This window comes from Notolepis coatsorum (assembly GCF_963971535.1).
Source record: "Notolepis coatsorum genome assembly, chromosome: 16".
In the NCBI taxonomy this organism is placed as follows: domain Eukaryota; kingdom Metazoa; phylum Chordata; class Actinopteri; order Aulopiformes; family Paralepididae; genus Notolepis; species Notolepis coatsorum.
The window spans coordinates 51,252,807-51,272,422 of record NC_140180.1 but is presented as its reverse complement, the minus strand read 5'-3'; the positions used below and the strand labels follow the sequence as shown (position 1 = coordinate 51,272,422).

The window sequence follows — 19,616 nt, the reverse complement described above, 5'->3', positions numbered from 1 at the left end:
TGGGGGACCCTGATGTAAACAAGACGACAGTCTTTCTCTGGTCTGCATCCCCTTAACAATTTGTGTGTATTGAGCCGTACTGTATTGTACGCATTCTGCAATCTGTTACTAAAGTTTTCAATCAATCAATCAAACCTACAATACACTATACCACGCGATGATGTGACCTTTATTTTGGTTTAACTGATGGATGGCAGTACTACGCTGTAAAGCGTCTAATCTACCGGAAATTCAACAGAAGAAGAAGAAGGCTGAAAATGGCCGCTCCCCAAGATGACATGTTTTCTCTCTGCGTGGACCCCGGCAAAGTTAATAATTGTGTGGAAGTCAGATTTATCGACAACACAAAGGTAGGGTGGACCCTTGCTTCGCGTCGAAAAGGCTCCATGAAAAATATGAACTTGCTTTAGCTTTTTTTCCCCACAGAGAAGGCAGTAATGCGAGCTGTCATGAGCAGCATGGTAGTGGCTGTCTGGGCTGCAGGGCTGCCACGCAATGTCTGGAAAGTGAATTTGACAATTTGAACTCACTGCTGAAATTGAAAATAATGTATACGAACCGCGTTTCAAATGTGACTACAACTCTAGTTACCTAACAACCAAAGAGTAACCTATATTATGCGTGTGGGCATGACGTGAATTCATGTGTACTTGTGCTACATTGTGCATGGATTTCTTTGTCTATGATTTCAGTCAACAATTTGGGATGATATTAACACTGATCAACTTGCTGGGCAACATGAGGGGGAAAGGAGTTTGCCATTATGTTATACACTGGCAGTGGCATCTATCTGGGCAACAAGAGTTGTCCACCATAATGCCAGTCTGGTTCAATAGAGCTTACCAGGTCCTGTTACAATGTCTAGATCAGCATTGTTTCTTGTTTCATTCTTCAGGGTAAGGGTCTGTTTGCCAAAAAGAACATCAAGAAGGGAGACACAATTTTCGTAGAACGGCCACTCGTCTCTGCCCAGTTCCTGTGGAATTCACTCTACAAATATAAAGGTAAGATGCTAACTTGGTGCTGCTGCTAGTTAGTGCTGCTAACTTGGTTATCCAAGTTTAGTGGTGTAATTTGTCTTAATAAAATAACGAGACAGTGTGCAGTTAGGCAAATTGTGTTGTGTGCTTAGTTTTGTAGACGTTTGATCTTGAATAAGATAATATTTCCCCAAATAGACCATTCAGACTTGAGTTTGAAATGATGTGTCCTGTAAGGATCCCCCTCATCTCCTCCTCCTCCTCCTCCCTTGCAGCCTGTGAGTATTGTTTACGTGCTCTGGAGACAGCGGAAGAGAATGCCAGGAGACTGAGTGGCCTCCCAGGGTTGAGCCTGCCGTACCCTGAGCTGTGCAGAGTGAGCTCTGAGCTGCACCAAGCATGTCCTCAGTGCCAGGTAGGGATGGGTATCGTTAGGATTTTATCGATACTACTACTCTTATCGATACTGCTTAACGGTTCGGTACTTTATCGATACTCTTATCGGTTCTTTTTGGTTATTTTTTTGCAAGAAAAAAAGACAATTAATTAAGAACAGAATCAACATTGCTTTATTATTTATAAATACAACTTTATAAATAAGTATTATAAATAAATATAATTTCGTCAGCAACAGCAGCAGCAATGTTCTTTTATATAACTTTATAAATAAATATAATAAATTAATATAATTTCTTCAGCAACAGCAGCAACAATGTTTTAAATGTGTCTGACTCTGAATTATAGACTTTTTATAATAAACAACAAATGCAAAAGGCTAACAGAACTGTGACACTCGTTCACTAGGGTTGGGTATCGTTTGGATTTGACCGATTCCGATTCCGATTCCGATTCTCCTTATCGATTCCTGTTCTAAACGATTCTCGATTCCGATTCTTTGAGGTGCAGGTCAAAACAGGTCACAGCTTATTTCGCAGGAGAACATTTATTTGAAAAATCCTTTTTTTCCATATTATATATTGTAAAATATATATATATTTTACATACACTGTAAACTGAAAAGGCACACGTGTACATGAAACTCTTATAACATTGCAAGTTGGCAGCAGTCTAAAAACAAAGAGCTGCAGCCCAGGTGGGTGTTGAGATATGAAACAAAATAAAACAGTCATGTGACAAATTAAATAAAGAGCAGGGAGGCGTCTCCAGCCTTGGCATGTGCCAGCTTGGTTTGCCTCTTGTCATAGTCCACCATACAGTATGTGTGTATGTGTATTTGTGTGTTTGTATGTGTGTGCTCCCCTCTCCCCCTGCTCCCGTCTCTCCCCCTGCTCCAGTCTCTCAAACTTCAATAACTGTAACTGTAAAACTGAAAAGGCACATATGTACATGAAACTCCTAACTTAATAAACTGAAACCTGCTGAAATAACATTGCAAGTTGGCAGCAGTCAGTCTAAAAAACAAAGAGCTGCCGGGCCGTCTCTCAAACTTAAATAACTGTAACTGTAAACTGAAAAGGCACATATGTACATGAAACTCTTAACTTAATAAATGAAGTAACGTAAGTAAAATGTGGTTGACCTCACTAAGCTGAGAGATTAGATTAGATTTTTCAACCTGGTACCAAGATGGGATCAATGTGTTAGCTAAATAGTCCCTTGTAGGGGGGGGTGTACTTTGGATTAATTGAATGGATCATAGCCCTGCAAACACAAAACAAACATAAGATATACAGTACACAGAAACACCCTGTAACCTCTGTGTCACTCTTATTTGCATTCAACTCACAAGTTCGCTTGGGTCATTCATTCATCTCATCTATTGACTTGCATCACACAAATGCATTTTTATATATGTATGGCTGTTCTCACTTCTCAGCCTCACTAAGACTTGCTAGTCAGTGACAGACAGTGATAAGACAACGTGAATGTATCTATATTTACATGAAGGAGAGGGAGGGATAGAGAGAGAAATATAGAGAGAGAGGGAGGGAGGGAGCGAGAGACATAACGATTAACATGCCAAAGACAAATCTGTCAATTGTAGTGACTACAGTATTGGTTCGTGTTCATCTTCTGACTATGTTGTGTAGTGGGAGGGAACTAATGATCTGGCACCGCGGCCAGAGGGGACATCTATTGCGGTTGCACTGGCTGTTATTCATTCATTACTGTGCTGGCGATTCATGTGCTTGTGTTCTTGTTTACTGACGTGGCTTTGTACATTAAACAAACATTACGTTACCTCCGTTTATTCCTCTTTCCTCCGGGCACTACACAATACAGTTAAACCTGAACTGTTACTGTAACGTTAGGTCAGGGGTAGATAACTGTTAGTAGCTACCCTACCATGCTAAGTTAGTTAGCTTAACGTTATTCTTATTGCTTACCGAAATGTGGGCGATTCAACGTCTGAAAAGGGATGCAGCCTTTTCACCACATAAGCAGTTACTCTCTGTGGCACTCTGCAACTCGCTCCTTCGACAGCTTTCCCCTTGCTGCCAAAGTGAATGGGGTGTCGCGTTGCGGTTGAAGAAACTACCCAGCTGGCTGGTAGCAGCAGCAGCAGCAGCCGCTCCAGGCTGGCTGACGTTAGAATGAGCATCACGCTGCGAGCGTTCAACAACTATGAACAGATTTGACACCGTTTTAGCAATTGGTAGTCTATAACTTTATCTATAACTGCATCCTCCTTTGTTGGAAATACGTTTGTCACAGGTGTTGCACTGTGCCAACCCGTCCTTTATTAACGTGAAATGAAGCCAAGCTTTCGAACGGAGTTTCCTCTGTTCCATGTTTTGTTTTGCGACTACTCCAAGAGGATGTTCTTCTTCATTGGTGTTTTTTTTTTACTAGCGGAGCACGAGCGGAGCACGGGAGGAGTAATTACAACCCCCAGAAAACAAACTAGTGCGGGCATTTAGGATGGAATCGAAAAAAATAATCGAAATGCAAACATGTTACTTCCGGTTCCAGAACCGGAAGTTAGGAACCGGTTCTTTTTAGAACCGGTTCTCGGTGCCCAACCCTATCGTTCACCCTATCCTCTGTCATCCTTCCTCTAGCTGCTAGGGAGAAAGGACTTTGGGTGGTGGAGGGAGGTAGAGGGAGGATGTGTGGTGGCCCTGGGCTCACTGGGCTGGGACATAGTGGCTGACGCCTCAGCTTGACGATCTATAAAAAGTTTAGATTGTAGTATTTGTAGCTAAACAATTGTTTTGTTTATTAGCCTATTTGTAATAATTCGTTATTAGCCTAGGCAACTCCGTATCTTGGGTTACGGCTGCAGTATGCAGATGGAACACTGCGCGCAAGGCAGTCGAATACGCGCATTTCTGCACACTAATATCATGTTTTGCCAACAGATGTTTTGATAAATTGATTTGCTCGTATTGCCACCCTTACTGGCAAATGTTTTGTTGCACTTGTGGCAACGTGCATTGTCGGCATTGACCCTTGTAAAGTATATCCATACTTTAGAACGCTTCGCTCTATCCGCCATGATCACGACTCAGTGCATGCAGAGCTGCTGTCTGTGTGCCGCGCGCTATAGCACGGGGCGTCGGGGACAGAACTTTCATTAAGGAGTACCCGTATGTAGTACCCGTATGTCTATGTGTAGCACTAGCGAGCGACTCGCGAGGAGTGTGTGTAATAATTGACTCGCTGGCTGCGGCTCGCTTCTCGTGCAGAGACAGAGAGAGGATCGTTCGCAACTTTTAAATAATAATAATAATAATAATAATAATAATTTCTCTAGAGTATCGATAGCAGTACCGAGGACGTCAGAGCTTATAAATACTCCGGTATTTTCTAATATAGTACCGGTTCCCGTTTAAAACCGGGGTCCGGGGGGCATCCCTAGTGCCAGGTGAGGCCCATCAGCAGCGATTAGGAGGAGATCTCAACTTGGAAGTGAAAATGTTTTTTTTATGTGTATTACCACTTTTTTTTTTGTATTGATATTTTTTGCACAAATCTCTCCAATATTCAAAACATCTCTTTCCACATCATCATATGCAATTTCCAGGATTTGCCTTTTTCTTTTTTGTAAGAACATACAAAACATGTAAAGGACTCATACAAATACATTAACAACTGACATGGAAAATAAAAAAAGACTTACAAAAAAAGAAACATACTATACTATACATTATGCGTATACATCCCTGATATATATACTTTGCATGTAGACCGAACTACCTTCGAGCAGGTATGTGCTGCATCCTCTATCGGGATGCCACCCTTCTCCATATTGCATGTGAGAGAAAGCGCCCCAGACACATGCAGTTGTGCATGATAACATGCATGCACGCATGTTTCCAACACATGTATGTGGGTACGTGTATCACGTAAGCATGTGTACATGCCTCATATGTGTGTGTGTGCATCTTCCTGGTATGTGACTGTACTCCTATCTCTTGTGTGTGTCTCGTATCCATGTGTGCCTCTGCCCCCTATGTGAGTGTATATCTCAGATGTGTATATATATGTGCGTCTCAGCTACGTATGTGTGTGTCTCCTATATACATGTGTATCCCCCATATGTGTCAGTGAAAGCCTATACTTCAACTATGTGTATGTCGTATGTGTATTACCACTTTTAAGAATTCCGGTATTTTTAAACCTGGACTCATTAATTTGTGGTCTAAATGAATAACCGGGACTTTTTGTAATTGGTCCAGTCAGTATAGAGGGAGATCGCTTCAGCCGGCAGTCGCAAAACAGGCTACAATGTAATTTCCCTGGACAAACATGAACGTCAAAGTACGTCCACTAAAAGTGCTTGTTTTTGACTGTTACAGATACAGTGAAGTAGAGTGTGGCCTTTTCTGCACACAATAAAAATACTCAACCAGTAGGGGGCACTTAGGTTACACCTATGTAGCCACATCAATTTAGACTTTTCGACTCTCCTGGCTGAATTTTTGCTAAAGCTTGATTTATTACCAAGAATAGGACTATTGGTGATGAGGTACTCAGCACTTACAAATTATAAATATAAATAAATAGTATTTCTAGATTGACTGTTTAACGTTATGATTAAAGCAGTGATTAAACAGTGTTTGCTATCCTCGTGTTGTACTGAAAATGACAAGTGCGCTTTCAGACCTGTCAACCTTATTGTACTGTAAATATCTATGCATTTCAGCAGATCTTAGTTAGAACATGATTCTCAGTGGTGTTGTGTTTTACTGTATGTGAAGTAGACTTGTGGGTAGGTCATTGTTAATGTTATTCAGAAAGGTGACGACAGATTGAGGTGAGGTGAATAAACGAGTAGTGAGGTAAAATGTTTATCTGCATCATTCGATCATTTAGAATTCAAAATCAAACTACAGTACTACAGTCTGGCTCAAACAGAAGCATTTATCTGAAAATTTCACAACGCATGAGTTTTTGCAGGAAGAGTACAGTGGAAACTAGAGTGAGTTGATAAGGAGGAGTAGGTTGTCTTGTGTGGAGTACAGTATCTAAAACAATGGTTTGTGTCGGAGTTGTTTTCATAAGACTACCTTTGTTGGATGGGACACGCTGAAAGTGTGGCTAGTTATGCTACAAATGGATCGTATACAGCTGTCCGTACACTACGCCTTGCAGACCGTCGGGTCTATAGCTATCGTTTTTACACTGATGACTACTGCCAGTCCAAGATAAGAAATACTATACTAAAGCACCTTTTCCAAGAGTGGAGAGACCTGCTGTCAGAGTGGAGGTAATGTTATTAGCTAAAGTTATTCTGTTGACCTGGCATCAGTAGCTTGGCAGGATAACGGCAAAAACAATCACTTAATAAGCCAGTATACTAAGGACAGTCATGCACTATAGCGCCACCATCTGGTCAAATCGCACCAAATCCGGGGCACTCCAGTAGCACACCATATAGCGCGCTGAGTCGCGAAGCGGTCGTCCCGGGTTCGTTTCCCACTCCCGGTGACCATTTGCCGCATGTCTTCCCTACTTGTCCTCACGTTCTCCCTCTCCTCTATCGGCCCTGCGTGGCCAGGAAAAAGCTGTAAAAATGCTAAAAAGATAATAAAAAAAAAATCGCACCAAATCCTACAGTGCACTCAGTTTGGTCCTCAGCAATACACCCGTCGAGTGGGAAGTCGGTCAGCTGAACGGTTCTTTTAGTGACCCCCATCTTCCCCCACAGGTTACCTACTGTAGCAAGGAGTGCCGGCAGGCTGCAGCAGACCAGTACCATCGGGCTCTTTGTTTAGGTTCCTCCCAGGCTGATCCAGACCACCCTATCAATAAACTACAAGATGCATGGAGGTGAGAGTATGTTGGCATTTGGTTTCATTAAAGGTATGCAATGAAGTTCCCTTTCGTTTTCCACCAAAATACTGTTTTCTATTGTTGTTCTATAGTTTACAAGCTGAATACATTTCCCACCTCAAAACCTTTTGCAAAGTAAATTTTCACAATTTTCTTGTCTGTTTATATCCCATCTGTGCACTTGTTTTGTGTTCTACGTCACCCCTGTTGGAAGAATGCGTGATGCATAATGTTCGGGACCCCTTTCCTCCTACTGTGCACTATGGTGCTAATTTCATCAACTAGTGGTCAAAGACTTCATTGGAAACCTTTAACACTTTGAGAGCCAGTCCGTGTTTTCCTTTTTACCCCCTTGAATGCCCAAATCCACTCCAATGTTAACTTAATATCGCCTAAGTGTCTAATCTGCCCGTCGCTTATCAAAGACTCATTTTCCAGTCAACATTGTCATGGCAGATTGTTTTTTTATCGCTTCATTTCCATTTGATAGCATTTTGAAAATCACTCGTTTTCGTGGAAAAAACAACCCATTCTATGATAATCGCCTTTTACTGGAATATTCTAGAACGTTGTCATTTGTCGGCCTATTTATGAATCGTTTTCAAATAAACGCTAGATGATCGATAGTATATGTGTGCGCACGCACCCTCGTGCCGCACGCTGATAATCGCTGCTCTTATTTCCTGATGGCTTTTACAGTGAAAACAGCTATATCACATATAGGGGAAACGCTTAAATATCCGTGAAAACGAGTCTGATTATCCTAAGACTGATAACATAGATTCCTTACCTGAGGTCGGATGGTATCCGAAAAAATCGATAATTGTATTGATCCACCGTGTGTACAGTAGAACACATAATCCCTGCTGCTCTTCAGGCTCCGGAGTGATGCCAGTCGATGCCGTGAGTGAGACGTAAAATGTGGAGTCAGAAATCCTTTCTCCCATTCACTTTCATTGAGTCCAATCCAAAAGGGTGATTTACCATCTGGGAGACGATAGGGGGCGCTTTTTTCACATCTGAGAGCCTGGGTGCAATATGATTTCAGATCGCTAATATAAAAAAAAACAGTATTCTCGTGATGGGCATTCAACCCGCGGGGGGTAAACCCGAGAAATCTCGGGGTGTGGCATCCAAAGTGTTAAGTGCACCAGCCCAACCCTGCTGCTGTTGAGCTGTTAAATGAGATGACTTGTTCTCTCTCTAGGAGTATGCATTATCCCCCAGAAACCTCCAGCATCATGCTAATGGCCAGAATGGTGGCTACAGTCAAACAGGTGATATATCTTACTTTCCTTCATGAGACCTTTTTGTTAGAATTTTTATTTTTTTTGTTCATGGCAATTTTTACTCTGAGGTAGTCTGTGTTACTGAGTTCAGGCACCACAGAGTACATTACTTGCCCACCACCCCCACCAGTGTATGCTTAAGAAAAACAAAAAACAATACTGATACTAATACTTAGACAACATTATAAATATTATGAAAGTGTCTGCTCCCTCTGTATGCACAGCAGAGCACAGAGTAGCGGAGTAGATTTCACTGAGAGAAAGAAGGCTCTAGAGTCTAGACGACACAACGGGTTACACAACTGATTTCAGCTTTGAACCCAAGGCTAACAGGGAACCTGCTAACGTCAATGAGGCAATCTGTAAAGTTTGTATTGTAAAGGAAGCACACCACAAGAGTGAGGCCCGCAGGAGTGAAGACTTGGGCGAACAGATCAGACCAGCAACAGTTTGTCGCAAGCTAAATAAGAGGGACATTGTGAGCATTCGTCTTGTTCAAAGTAAGGGAAAGATCTAAGGCTGCAGCTACATTGATCTGTCAATGAACGGATGCGAAATTTACGGGTGGTATCGCTGTCCGTTGGTTTATTTTTAAATTGGAAATGGATACTCATTGAAAACGGACGTAGACGGACGGACACAGCATATCAATGTAGCCACATAACGTTAAAGATCAAAGTAAGAGCTCTACAGATATTGAGTGTAAAATCCGGTGTCACCTGTTATCACCTGTTACCGGTGTTGTCATGAGTTTATTAACAGGTGGCAACCCCCCCCCTGTAGCATCCCTACTCTGAGACCCAGTGCCGGGACAGTAGTTCCTTGCCTCGACCCATGAATCACTCGTTTTTTATGTGGTGTCATATAAGCTTATAGCTCTGTGCACATATGCCGCGATGATCCTTGAGGTTGATATTGTGTGTGTTGTGCAGGCGAAGAGAAGTAAGGCAATTAAAATCCGCTCTTGAGGTTAATATATTGTGTGTTGTGCAGGCGAAGGACAAAGGCCACTGGCAGAAGCTGTTCTCCCAGTTCTGTAGCCGCGCTGCCAACGAGGAGGAGGAGATCGCCCACAAGTTACTGGGAGAGAAGTTCAGAGTAAGTTACCATCAAGCTTTATTTCTCTGGTAAAGAATATGACACACTTTGCCATGGCATTGCCTGTTTTTTTTTCTGTTTTCTTTTTTATCACCTATTTATTGCTAATGTGATGAGCCATTTCAAAAAGCATTTTTATGTAGTTATCCAGGAATTGAAATCACACTTAACACTTTGATTGCCTAAGGCTAAATTCATGATATACCATAGGTTGCCAGCTCTATTTGTCTATGGAGAAATTCCCCTTCTTTGCAGGGCTATAACTTTTTAAATTCTATTGCTACATTGCCATTATTAGGGCCCATTCAAAGTCCTATATGTATTGTTCATTGTGTAGCAACGTTAAACTTTTTCATTCACATATTCATAGTAAAGTATGGTCTAATGTATAAGTATGTTTTCATCTCTTTCTGCAGCTTTCTCCAGAACGTGATCTATAGCCCCAAATGCATTATATTGATGATGCAATACAGTTTTATGGCAATCAGCGCGATATAAAAAATTCCAACTAGACGTACTTCTAGAAGTTACTACACGTCATCTGATGTTGACCGGATGGGCTAGGGGGCGTTTATAATTCCGTGGGCAGCGTTATACCAATCATCTAATGTGGGTCAAATGTTGATAATAGCAGTTAGTATCGAAGACGGTAACATTACACGCTAAAACTCACCCCAGTCTCCGCGCGCCGTTGGGCGATCATCGTAGAGTAGAAATTGTATCATTATGGGATGTAGATTTACCCGGTCCATCTCCAGCTTGTATAATGGTATATACGTCCAAATCATGTTGTTTATCGAGTTATTGGCAATCGATCACTGTGTATTGTGACGAGCTAGAATGCCGGGACCTATAGCGAGTGCCCGGAAGTAATACGGACGTCCAGCACAACCTCTATGCCGCTTCCTGTTAAGCGATTGCGCCGATCGGCCACCAGATGGCGCTCCTGAACCGCCAGAGAGCTCAGTGGGTCCTCCTGGTGGATCTCAGGCCAGCGGAGGGGACATATGAATCCTATCGCAGATTTTTGAAATATTGATATAAGGACGCTGTAAAGCGTCCTCCGGCAACTTGAGCATGGCCGGCAATGACGTGTAAACACGTTTCCTGGCAGCCAAAGTGTTAAGGATCTTATTTTACCCACATTTCTAAGTATTGAGTGACAACAAGGTGTGTTTATAAATAAGATTATACAGCACACGACATAGGTCCAGCATTGGACTACATGGTGGTCAGTATACTGTACATTGTATTCATATTTATAGTCCAACGTACATCATTGGATTACATGGTTAAACCTTGGCTTTTACAAGTATAAGATAATCATGGTGGCATCTGCAATGTTACCTGAGGTGTGTGTTTTATCGGCCCCTTGGTGAACTATAAAATCAAAATAGAGAATGGAAAAGTACAGCATATTGTATACAGTGTAATAATTCTTGTGTTTGTCTATTTTTAAACAACGATTCTAATGCAATTGCTCTGTAAAAGCTGAAAGGTAGCCCCAAAATCAGTTGACATGGGCAAAAGAAAAGTTATAAGAGGTTATTCAAGATGTTGAAGATGACATGGCAATATAGTTATTCCAACATTTGATTTTGTGTCTGTAGGGACAGTTGACTCTGCTCCACAGCCTTTTTACAAAAGCACTTCATGATGATAATCTCAATCGGGTACGTATGACATTTGGATCTAATTGTTAAATCACACTGCTTTATTTAAATCTCTGCTTCATTTAAATCGCTATGCTTTATTTAAATAGCTATGCTTTATTTAAATCGCTATGCTTTATTTAAATCACCCTGCTTTATTCCACGGTTCTAGTGGTTTACTCCCGAGGGCTTCCGCTCTTGCTTCGCTCTCATAGGGACTAACGGACAGGGCATCGGCACCAGGTGAGGCATTGGTTCTCCCTCTCAGATCATTCATTCAGCTACAAGTTATTTTGTCATTGGTGGATTGGATTTGTTTACTATCATTTCAAATTCCAGCTCCTTAAGTCGATGGGTTCATGCCTGTGATGTACTGCAACTGCCTGGCCAGCAGAGGGAGCAATTGGACTCCTTTATTGACCAGCTGTACAAGGACATCGAGAAAGGTCACAATTTCATCCTAATTACAGCCCCTATCTCAGTGTTAAGCTGTTTCTTTTGTTTTATTACATTAAAGCTTTTGATAATGAAACGTTTTGTAATTATATCGTATGAGGAATGTTAATTACTGTACATATTTGTAATTCAAAACAAGGATATCAGTGAAATAATTCAATTCGATTTTTTTGCCCATATCTTGATGGAGGTTAGGCGTGAACTTGATCCTTGTCCTCTCTCTCCCCCTGTAGAGACGGGAGACTTTCTGAACTGCGAAGGTTCTGGACTTTTCCTTCTTCAAAGCTCATGTAAGAGTTCACCTGTTGATTTTTAAGATCTCTAATAAAAAAAACATTCAGTCGACAGGATGCCATTTCCTAGGTCCATGTTTCCAGTTAGTTTCAGGCCTAATTTTGTTCTGTTGTCTGGTCTGCCCTCACAGGTAATCACAGCTGCATACCCAACGCAGAAGCCTCCTTCCCCGACAACAATTTCTTGCTTCACCTCAGTGCCCTCAGTGACATTCGCCCAGGAGAGGTCAGCAGACACGTCTTGAGTTTGGGGTGATAAATGGTGGCCCGTGATGGATGGGGGGCCGGGGATCTCTGGGTTGGCGCGCTCTGTTGTCACACAGCATTAGAAGGCTGGGACTTTGAGGGTTGCAGGGGTTTTGTCAGGCTGTCGGGAAGATCGAGAAGGCCTGTGTCTGCCTGCACCACTTTCCACTGCAAAGCCTTTCTTTTGAATACTGGCTGAAACCGGGGGGGGGGGGCGGGGGGCTGTAGTAATTCTCCAATTTTTATGTTCTTAATGTTGCTGCTCTTGCATTTTGGCCACTAAGTAATGTTTTTCAACCTGATTTTAGAATTAAAATGGTAAGTCTATGCTATTTGTGGCCACTTTGAACCTGTGGAAATTTCAGCGTTACCTTTTTATGTAAAGTCCAAACATTGGTTTGAAAAGCATCATGCCATTGCACTGGTTTGGCTACACAAGATTGAAAGAAGGTGTAGCAATTCTGATTCCAAAAATGCTGAAAGTGGGTCACTTTTCCAGTGCGTCACTAGTAGCCAGGCACAGTAACTTGCCGCATGGGGTCGAATGAGTCCTTGACGAACCCCATTCATCTTTGGCATTTGAACAATATCAATACTGGCTTTAAAGGTGTTGGGAGGAAGATTAACAATACGATGTAAAGATGTCAGTTTTTTTAATAACACCTCCGAGATGTTGATGCACTTGAAACCAATTACGTTGTTTCTTTCCCTCTGCAGGAGATCTGCATCAGTTACTTGGACTGCTGCCAGCGTGACCGGAGCCGCCACAGCAGACACAAAATACTGAGGTAAACGACCGTAACTCCCAGCGTACATCCCTTGGACAGGCTCACACCCCGCCCACTTCTGTCAGGACCAATGGGCAGTCATCCAGGCAATAATATGCAGGCCTGAGTTTACCTGTGCCTACACGGTCTTCATTGATCAGCTAGCTGTCACTACCATCATCGATCTTTATACCTGAACACCCAGAGGCGTGTTGACGTTTGTGCACATTCAAATATTAACTATATCCTTGATTTTAAAAGCTCTTGACCTTGAAATGCTTGCTATCTAAACTCCAGCACAGTGTGGTGTGAGGCAGGCCTTTGTCCCTCTGGCTATGAATCTATACTGTATTCTGCTCATCATGCAGTGGGCAGTGGCCGTTGAATGGCAGGAGATTATGTAAAGGCCAAACTGGAAATACAGTGTAGCTCAATCATAATACAGTGTAGCTCAATCATTCTTTCTTGGTGTCTTCCCCTCACTCCTTTGTCTCTTTTTGCTTTCTTGTTCTCTCTCTCTTTCTCTCTCTCTCTCTCTCTCTCTCTCTCGGAGATGAGACAAGCAGCCATTTCTCTCTCTCCTCTCTCTCATTGTGTAACAGATTTTCTTCTCTTCTCAGGGAGAACTACCTATTCATCTGCTCATGTCCAAAGTGTGCGTCTCAGACGGATGAACTGGACATGACGTCCGAGGAGGACGAGGAGGAGGAGGGCGAAGGAGAGACGGAGGGGGACGAGATGGAGGATGAGATGACGGACGTCTGATGAAAAAATATCTAATCTAAACAAAAATGACTCTGCATGGAAAATGGAGCTGTTCCGGAAATATTCCTGAATATTATGTGAATATTGTAAAAACCACAACCAGAATAATGTGACGAATCGCATAAAACCCAACATCCAACATGTCCTGTGGTTAATTCTTGATAAGCAGCTCAAATGGGAACAAATGAACAAAAAGTCTCAATGAGGCTTAGGCTTTAAACAACATTGTTTCCTAGCTAGCATGCTAAAGTGGCTAATATTGAAATGGCGGTTTGAACTGAATGGTAATGCAGCTTATTTATTATTTTTTACATATGCACCGTCTCGTTTATGGTGTAGCTATGGAGCAGTGGTGGCAGCAGTGTTTTCCTCTTCATTGTCATCAGTGGAACAGATCCATTCTCCACGCAGAGTCCTGTTTTAATATGGCAGCAGCTCTGCCGCCTCCAGACTGCTCTCCTGGCCTCCACCACACTGGGCAGCCATGAAGACCAACATCACCAAAACTAGCCACATTAGTTTTGGAGCAGAAATATTTTTTCATGAACCTCCACACAGACTCATAGATGCCAGTAGATGTCACTTTCTCTGTCCAGTGCCATGGGGCTGCAGCAGAAAGCTTCTTCCCAAGTGTTTGTTTTCCAAACGTATCTCAACTCAAAAGCCAACCCCCTCCCCCCATTCACAAGTGCTTTTCATAATTATTATTTTTTATATACTTCTCAATGGCAAAGCTGTTAATTAAAGGTACACTTGAGCAAAAAAAAAAAAAAAAAAACGATGCCAATTTATTTTGCACATAATCTCACACACCTCAAAACTCTGCACATGATTGATGTAGTTGTTATTGAGAGTAAATGAGTTGGGATATGGCCACCAGTGATCAGGCACATTGAATCCTTGTGTTGTGTTTAATTACAGCTCAATGAAATTATAGAGTAGCAGTCCCTTTAATAAGACAAGGTATTGCTATTTTTTCATCTAAATCATGTCATTGACCTGTAATCAATACAACACAAGGATTCAATGTCCCAGAGATGACGTCACTGGTGGCCATATTCAAACTAATTTACTCTGAAAAATGAAAGGATTGTATGCAAAATGTACCTGGGATCTTTTGGATGTGTCTGATGAGAATTTGTGAGATTATGTGCAAAATAAATCTGCATTGTTTTTTTTGTGCCTTTTAAGCAAAAGGTATTTCTCAGGGTTTGCTCTGTTTAGAAGGTATAGTTGCTGACCGATGACATCCTACATTATTTTTCATCACTTGTGAAGCGGTTTACCAGTAATTGCTTTGCTGCCATGCAGAAAGTACATTCACAGTAGAAGTATAGCCAGCGAAGAGCATTTGCTTGTACGGTTTTGATTCATTTTCATAATGTAGTTCATGAGTTCAAGTTAAGCCCATATGATTACCAAGACATTGCTTTGTTAGTAACCATATGCCCTTTGATGACTGTACTTCAGTGCTGTTCCACATCTCAAATTGCTCCTACTGCCCATACATGAATCAATACTGCAGCAACAACTGTTATCTCCAATGACAATATTGTCAGTGTTCCTAGATGAAGGTGGACTATCTCTGTTGGCATTCTCAGTCGTGACACATGAGAACATTGTTTCAGAACTCAAAACGAGTACCTGCAGCATTGGGACAGCAGGAAATAGGATCCCAGAAATTGTAATTTTTACTACTGTGGCATAAATGATTGAAATTAAAGGGCTGTTGTCTCATTTGTTCGGGGTAGATCATGTAAAGTATGTGGTGCCGGTATTGTATTTATCAACTACAAATTTTTCTGGTAAAATTTACTACTTCCTCATCAGTCTTGGGTTTACTCTAATGAATGTTTCACTTGTTTGTCTGTATGTATATGTTTTTAACAGAACATTAAAACTTGCACATCAGTATGTCTTGCTTTGCATCTTGAGTAGATGTTCTACCACTGTTCTCTACTTTGCCTTTGCGGTTTGGCACATGGATGCATTGCTAACACAGTGAAATAGAAATGAATATATAGAACAATATTGTAGTTGTTTAGAAAGTCGAACATATTTCTTGTGTGTTCTTTGTCCATTGACAACATTTGCCTTTGATCCACATCACTGCATCTCTTTACCCCCAGAGAGTTGATTTTACTTGCATCAAATGTTAATTTTCCCTGACTGCACCAAAGAGAGATGAAAAAGAACACATTATTTCCATGAGAGGATGCACACCTGGGACCCAGCGTGGCAGGAGGCCGGACCTCTGGACACATTTTCCAGTGAAGCTCGCCACGGGCTGTCAGGCCTCTGAACTCTTGCCAGCAGTGCCGTGGGAGCTATGGGGCTTTGGAATGTGGACTCGGTGGAAGAGTCCACTGTGGTCCAGTGCAGGGGTCGAGCACAGGCCAGTACCACAGGCCTCCACGTCACACAGCCCCTTGGTGAAAGTGTGGAGGTCAAAGAACCCGCCTCCGGGAGAGGGGTGGGGGGGTCAGATAGAGCCTTGTTTGAGGGTTGAACAGGCAGGATGTGAGGCAGAGGGTCTGAGGAGGGGAGGGCTGTTTATATGAGAAGCAATTATAGCTATGCAGAGAAAGAGTCCTTTATTCGGACCAAGCAAAGGACAACATACTCGTAATCTACATTTCATTGATAAGACTGCAGGGCAATGGGACAGTGGACCTGGCATGTTAAAATCTTTTCCACCATCATGCAGATGGAAGGGAATAATACAATTAGAAAAGGCTATCTAATGGTTTTACTGATGACTCCGGCTCAGCTGCTGTATCTCCTGGCTGTTTAATCCCCTATGAGCCACATCACAGACACAGAAATCCTAAGCAACGCCTTTATGGTTGTTCCAAAGTTTAGTGTGAAAACTAAAGATGATTGGGCCATTTCCATCAAGAGACTGGCTATAATAGGCTTAAGAGCCACTGCCTGGGGAGATCATGGTTGGCCAAATCCATTCCTCTTTTATGTTTAAAAAACACACTGCTTTTCCTCAATGCCTTTATGGGGTTGCTTTTACACACATCTTGTGATTTATTTTATTCTATTTTATTGTGTTTTTTATTCTATTGTATAATTCTTGAATTGATAGAAAGGCCATTCCCAGTAAAATCTTCATTCATAAATGCTAGAGCTGGAAAGAGTACAAAAATATCCTACTCAAATAAAAGTATTTTTTTAAGTAAAAGTAAAATTGCTTGTGTACAAATCGATTAAATAGAAGTAAAAAGTAATTAATTGAAAGGTACTGCGTTATTATTTGTAACTCATTCACGGCCAATAACGAGTAAACTTGTGTTTCGCCGCCAAGAGTTGAGCGCCAATAACGAGTAAACTAGTTTTTTGATCCCCGTTCTAAACGATCATCTGGATCACTCTAGCCATCCCTGGCTCCTTTGCCTACGTTGGAATTGCAATGCCGATCGAATCTCACCAGGTGGCAGTATCGCCTACCTTTTGAACTCTGATCAGAAAGGGATCAGTATAGACATTGAATGAATTGGACTATCAAGACTCGCTCTGAGGGGGAGGAGCTCTTGCAAAGCAATCGCTAGCAGATCTGCTTGCCTCAAAACCTATAGTTTCCCGCAAACACGTGTAATTACATATTAACAGGTAATCGCGATCGCCGATGGGATCATTGGAATTATTCTTTTTGGAGTACCTCCTGGCTAAGGTAAGAACCCCCTATGTCTATTTTACCGAACCTGAAACATGTTTCTGTAATGATCACAGTGTATTACTTTACCGGACCAAAACCAAGCGTTATCTAAAGATCGCATTTTCGAGGTAAGACTGGTTTCTTCAAGTAAATACACCTTGGCAAAACTTCTCACTTCTCACTGCTCACTTAAAATATATTAGTCTTTCCGAAACATGGCTTACGGAGAGTGTTAATTATAATATAATAGAATTGGTATAGAGGTGGGATGGCCATTTATGTCAAATCTTGATTACATGCAATAAACACAGGAGTCATTCTTTGCAAACAAAGACTGTGTCACTCTGATTTATCGCACCTTTTATACATGTGATCTGTGACAACACACGCCGTCACCGCAGTCTCTGTCATTGGTGGTTGGTGGCTTGTAATGAAGTCTCTCCCATCATCCTATTTACCATGACTAGTATTTACACAGCGTGACGGACCAGATGGAGAAAGTCAGGCTGGCATGCTCTGTGCTCTAAATTAAACCACTCTGACATTAGGTCATACAAAAACCCTACAAAAAGGACACATCTACTGATGATATATATCTATCTCTATTATTCATAAGCAAATTTCATAACCGGTGTGGCTTGATTTTACATGCTGTTACTATGCCTAAATGCTTTGGATTCATTGCTTTAAAGATTGTGGGTCTAACAATTCCTTTGTTGGGACTTATAGACCTCCATCAGGTTTATTGATTATTTGGCAGAGTTACACTCTCTGTATTCTAATTTGGAAATGATACAGTGGAGTGGTGTTTTCCATTTATGTATCAGTGATCGTCTATCCGATCGCCTATTTCATGTGTTAGGAACACACATATTAAGAGAACTTCATCACAAATTATAGTTAAGAGAAATGTAAGAAATTCTATATGAACAAGCTTTTCTTTTTTTTATTTATAAATTTCTTTATTACAGGAAAAGTAGTTTGTACATTCACAATTGTCAACATAATACATCTTCCATCCAAGAAAATACAAGAAGTCGAAGAGAAAGCAATGGAGAGGCAGCTTGAGACCCAATGTTACTACAGGCGAAATAATATCCGCATTGTGGGGCTGGATGAATCAGTCAATTGCACAGACGACAGCTTTCCAACAGTGTTAGTAGATATTTTAGGTAATAACACCCTTCCCACAGCGCAGACAGTGGACCAATGTTACAGAGTCGGTACACGAGGCCAAAGAGGTAACGGTCCGAGAGTTATCATTGTTACCCTGCGTAAGACGGTAATAAGAGACGCCATCATTAGAGCAGCGCGCAATCAAAGGGGGAAACTGAAATATGGTGAAAATTCAATATCTATCTACGAAGATCTATGTAAGGAGGCCATCGCTCAGCGTTTCCCCTACAAGGATGTGATGCAGAGAATGTTTAAGAGTGGTCTCAGGCCAATCCTTAACTACCCGGCACTATTATCGATCTTGGGAAAAGACGGTATTAGGCAGGGAATACGCACGCCTAAAGCCGCCGAAGTTTACATGAAGCAACATGGCTCTGGTCCCCCCGGGCAGGACGCAACACTGGCTCGAATCAGATAAGCTTAATCATCTCTCTCTTTCTCTTTGTATTTTAGTAATTTTATTAGAATGACTTTACCACGGCTCAACAAAAGTAACAGATGATATGCACGCTGGCAACAATAAGGCACAAGATGTTTAATATGGCTCGTAAGGCATTATATTTACAGTCTTCTGGTCTCTGTGGAGACAATAATCCAACATTGACATTATGAACATTCTGGAACATTCCGGGCTCCTCTCTCGACTGCTCAGGGACACAAAGGAATATCCCGGAAAATACTAGAAGGTCATGACCCCTGGGTAGGAAGATCATTCTGGAACATAACAGCAGTGTTTACATATTTACTAGTATTCTACAACCTTCTACAATATAATGCACCCCTTCAACGAAGGCCTGTAAATTTAACACTAACATCCGGTGTGAATAAGCATAGGATTCAAGGACTGAAGTCTAATTAGGCTTTAATAAGGCTTTTAAAAAAAAAGAATACAAAAAAAAGACATTAGCCACATCTAAATGTATAAGCACGACAAGGTTATTCTAATATTTTAAATAATTACTCCACTGATTTAGAGATTTGCACAATGTA

General features: G+C 41.6%; 1 protein-coding gene across 1 annotated transcript; it reads left to right on the top strand.

Annotated features, from left to right (window-relative positions):
- Positions 1-245: 245 nt before the first annotated feature.
- smyd5 (SMYD family member 5) lies at positions 246-15,685 on the top strand. The gene is made up of 13 exons (XM_084331660.1): positions 246-350; positions 896-1,004; positions 1,256-1,395; positions 7,096-7,217; positions 8,428-8,497; positions 9,503-9,607; positions 11,218-11,280; positions 11,432-11,502; positions 11,599-11,705; positions 11,949-12,005; positions 12,140-12,234; positions 12,972-13,042; positions 13,642-15,685. Exons 1-13 carry the CDS (start codon positions 258-260, stop codon positions 13,784-13,786), a joined length of 1,248 nt encoding a protein of 415 aa, XP_084187786.1. The 5' UTR covers positions 246-257; the 3' UTR covers positions 13,787-15,685.
- The last annotated feature ends 3,931 nt before the right edge of the window (positions 15,686-19,616 follow it).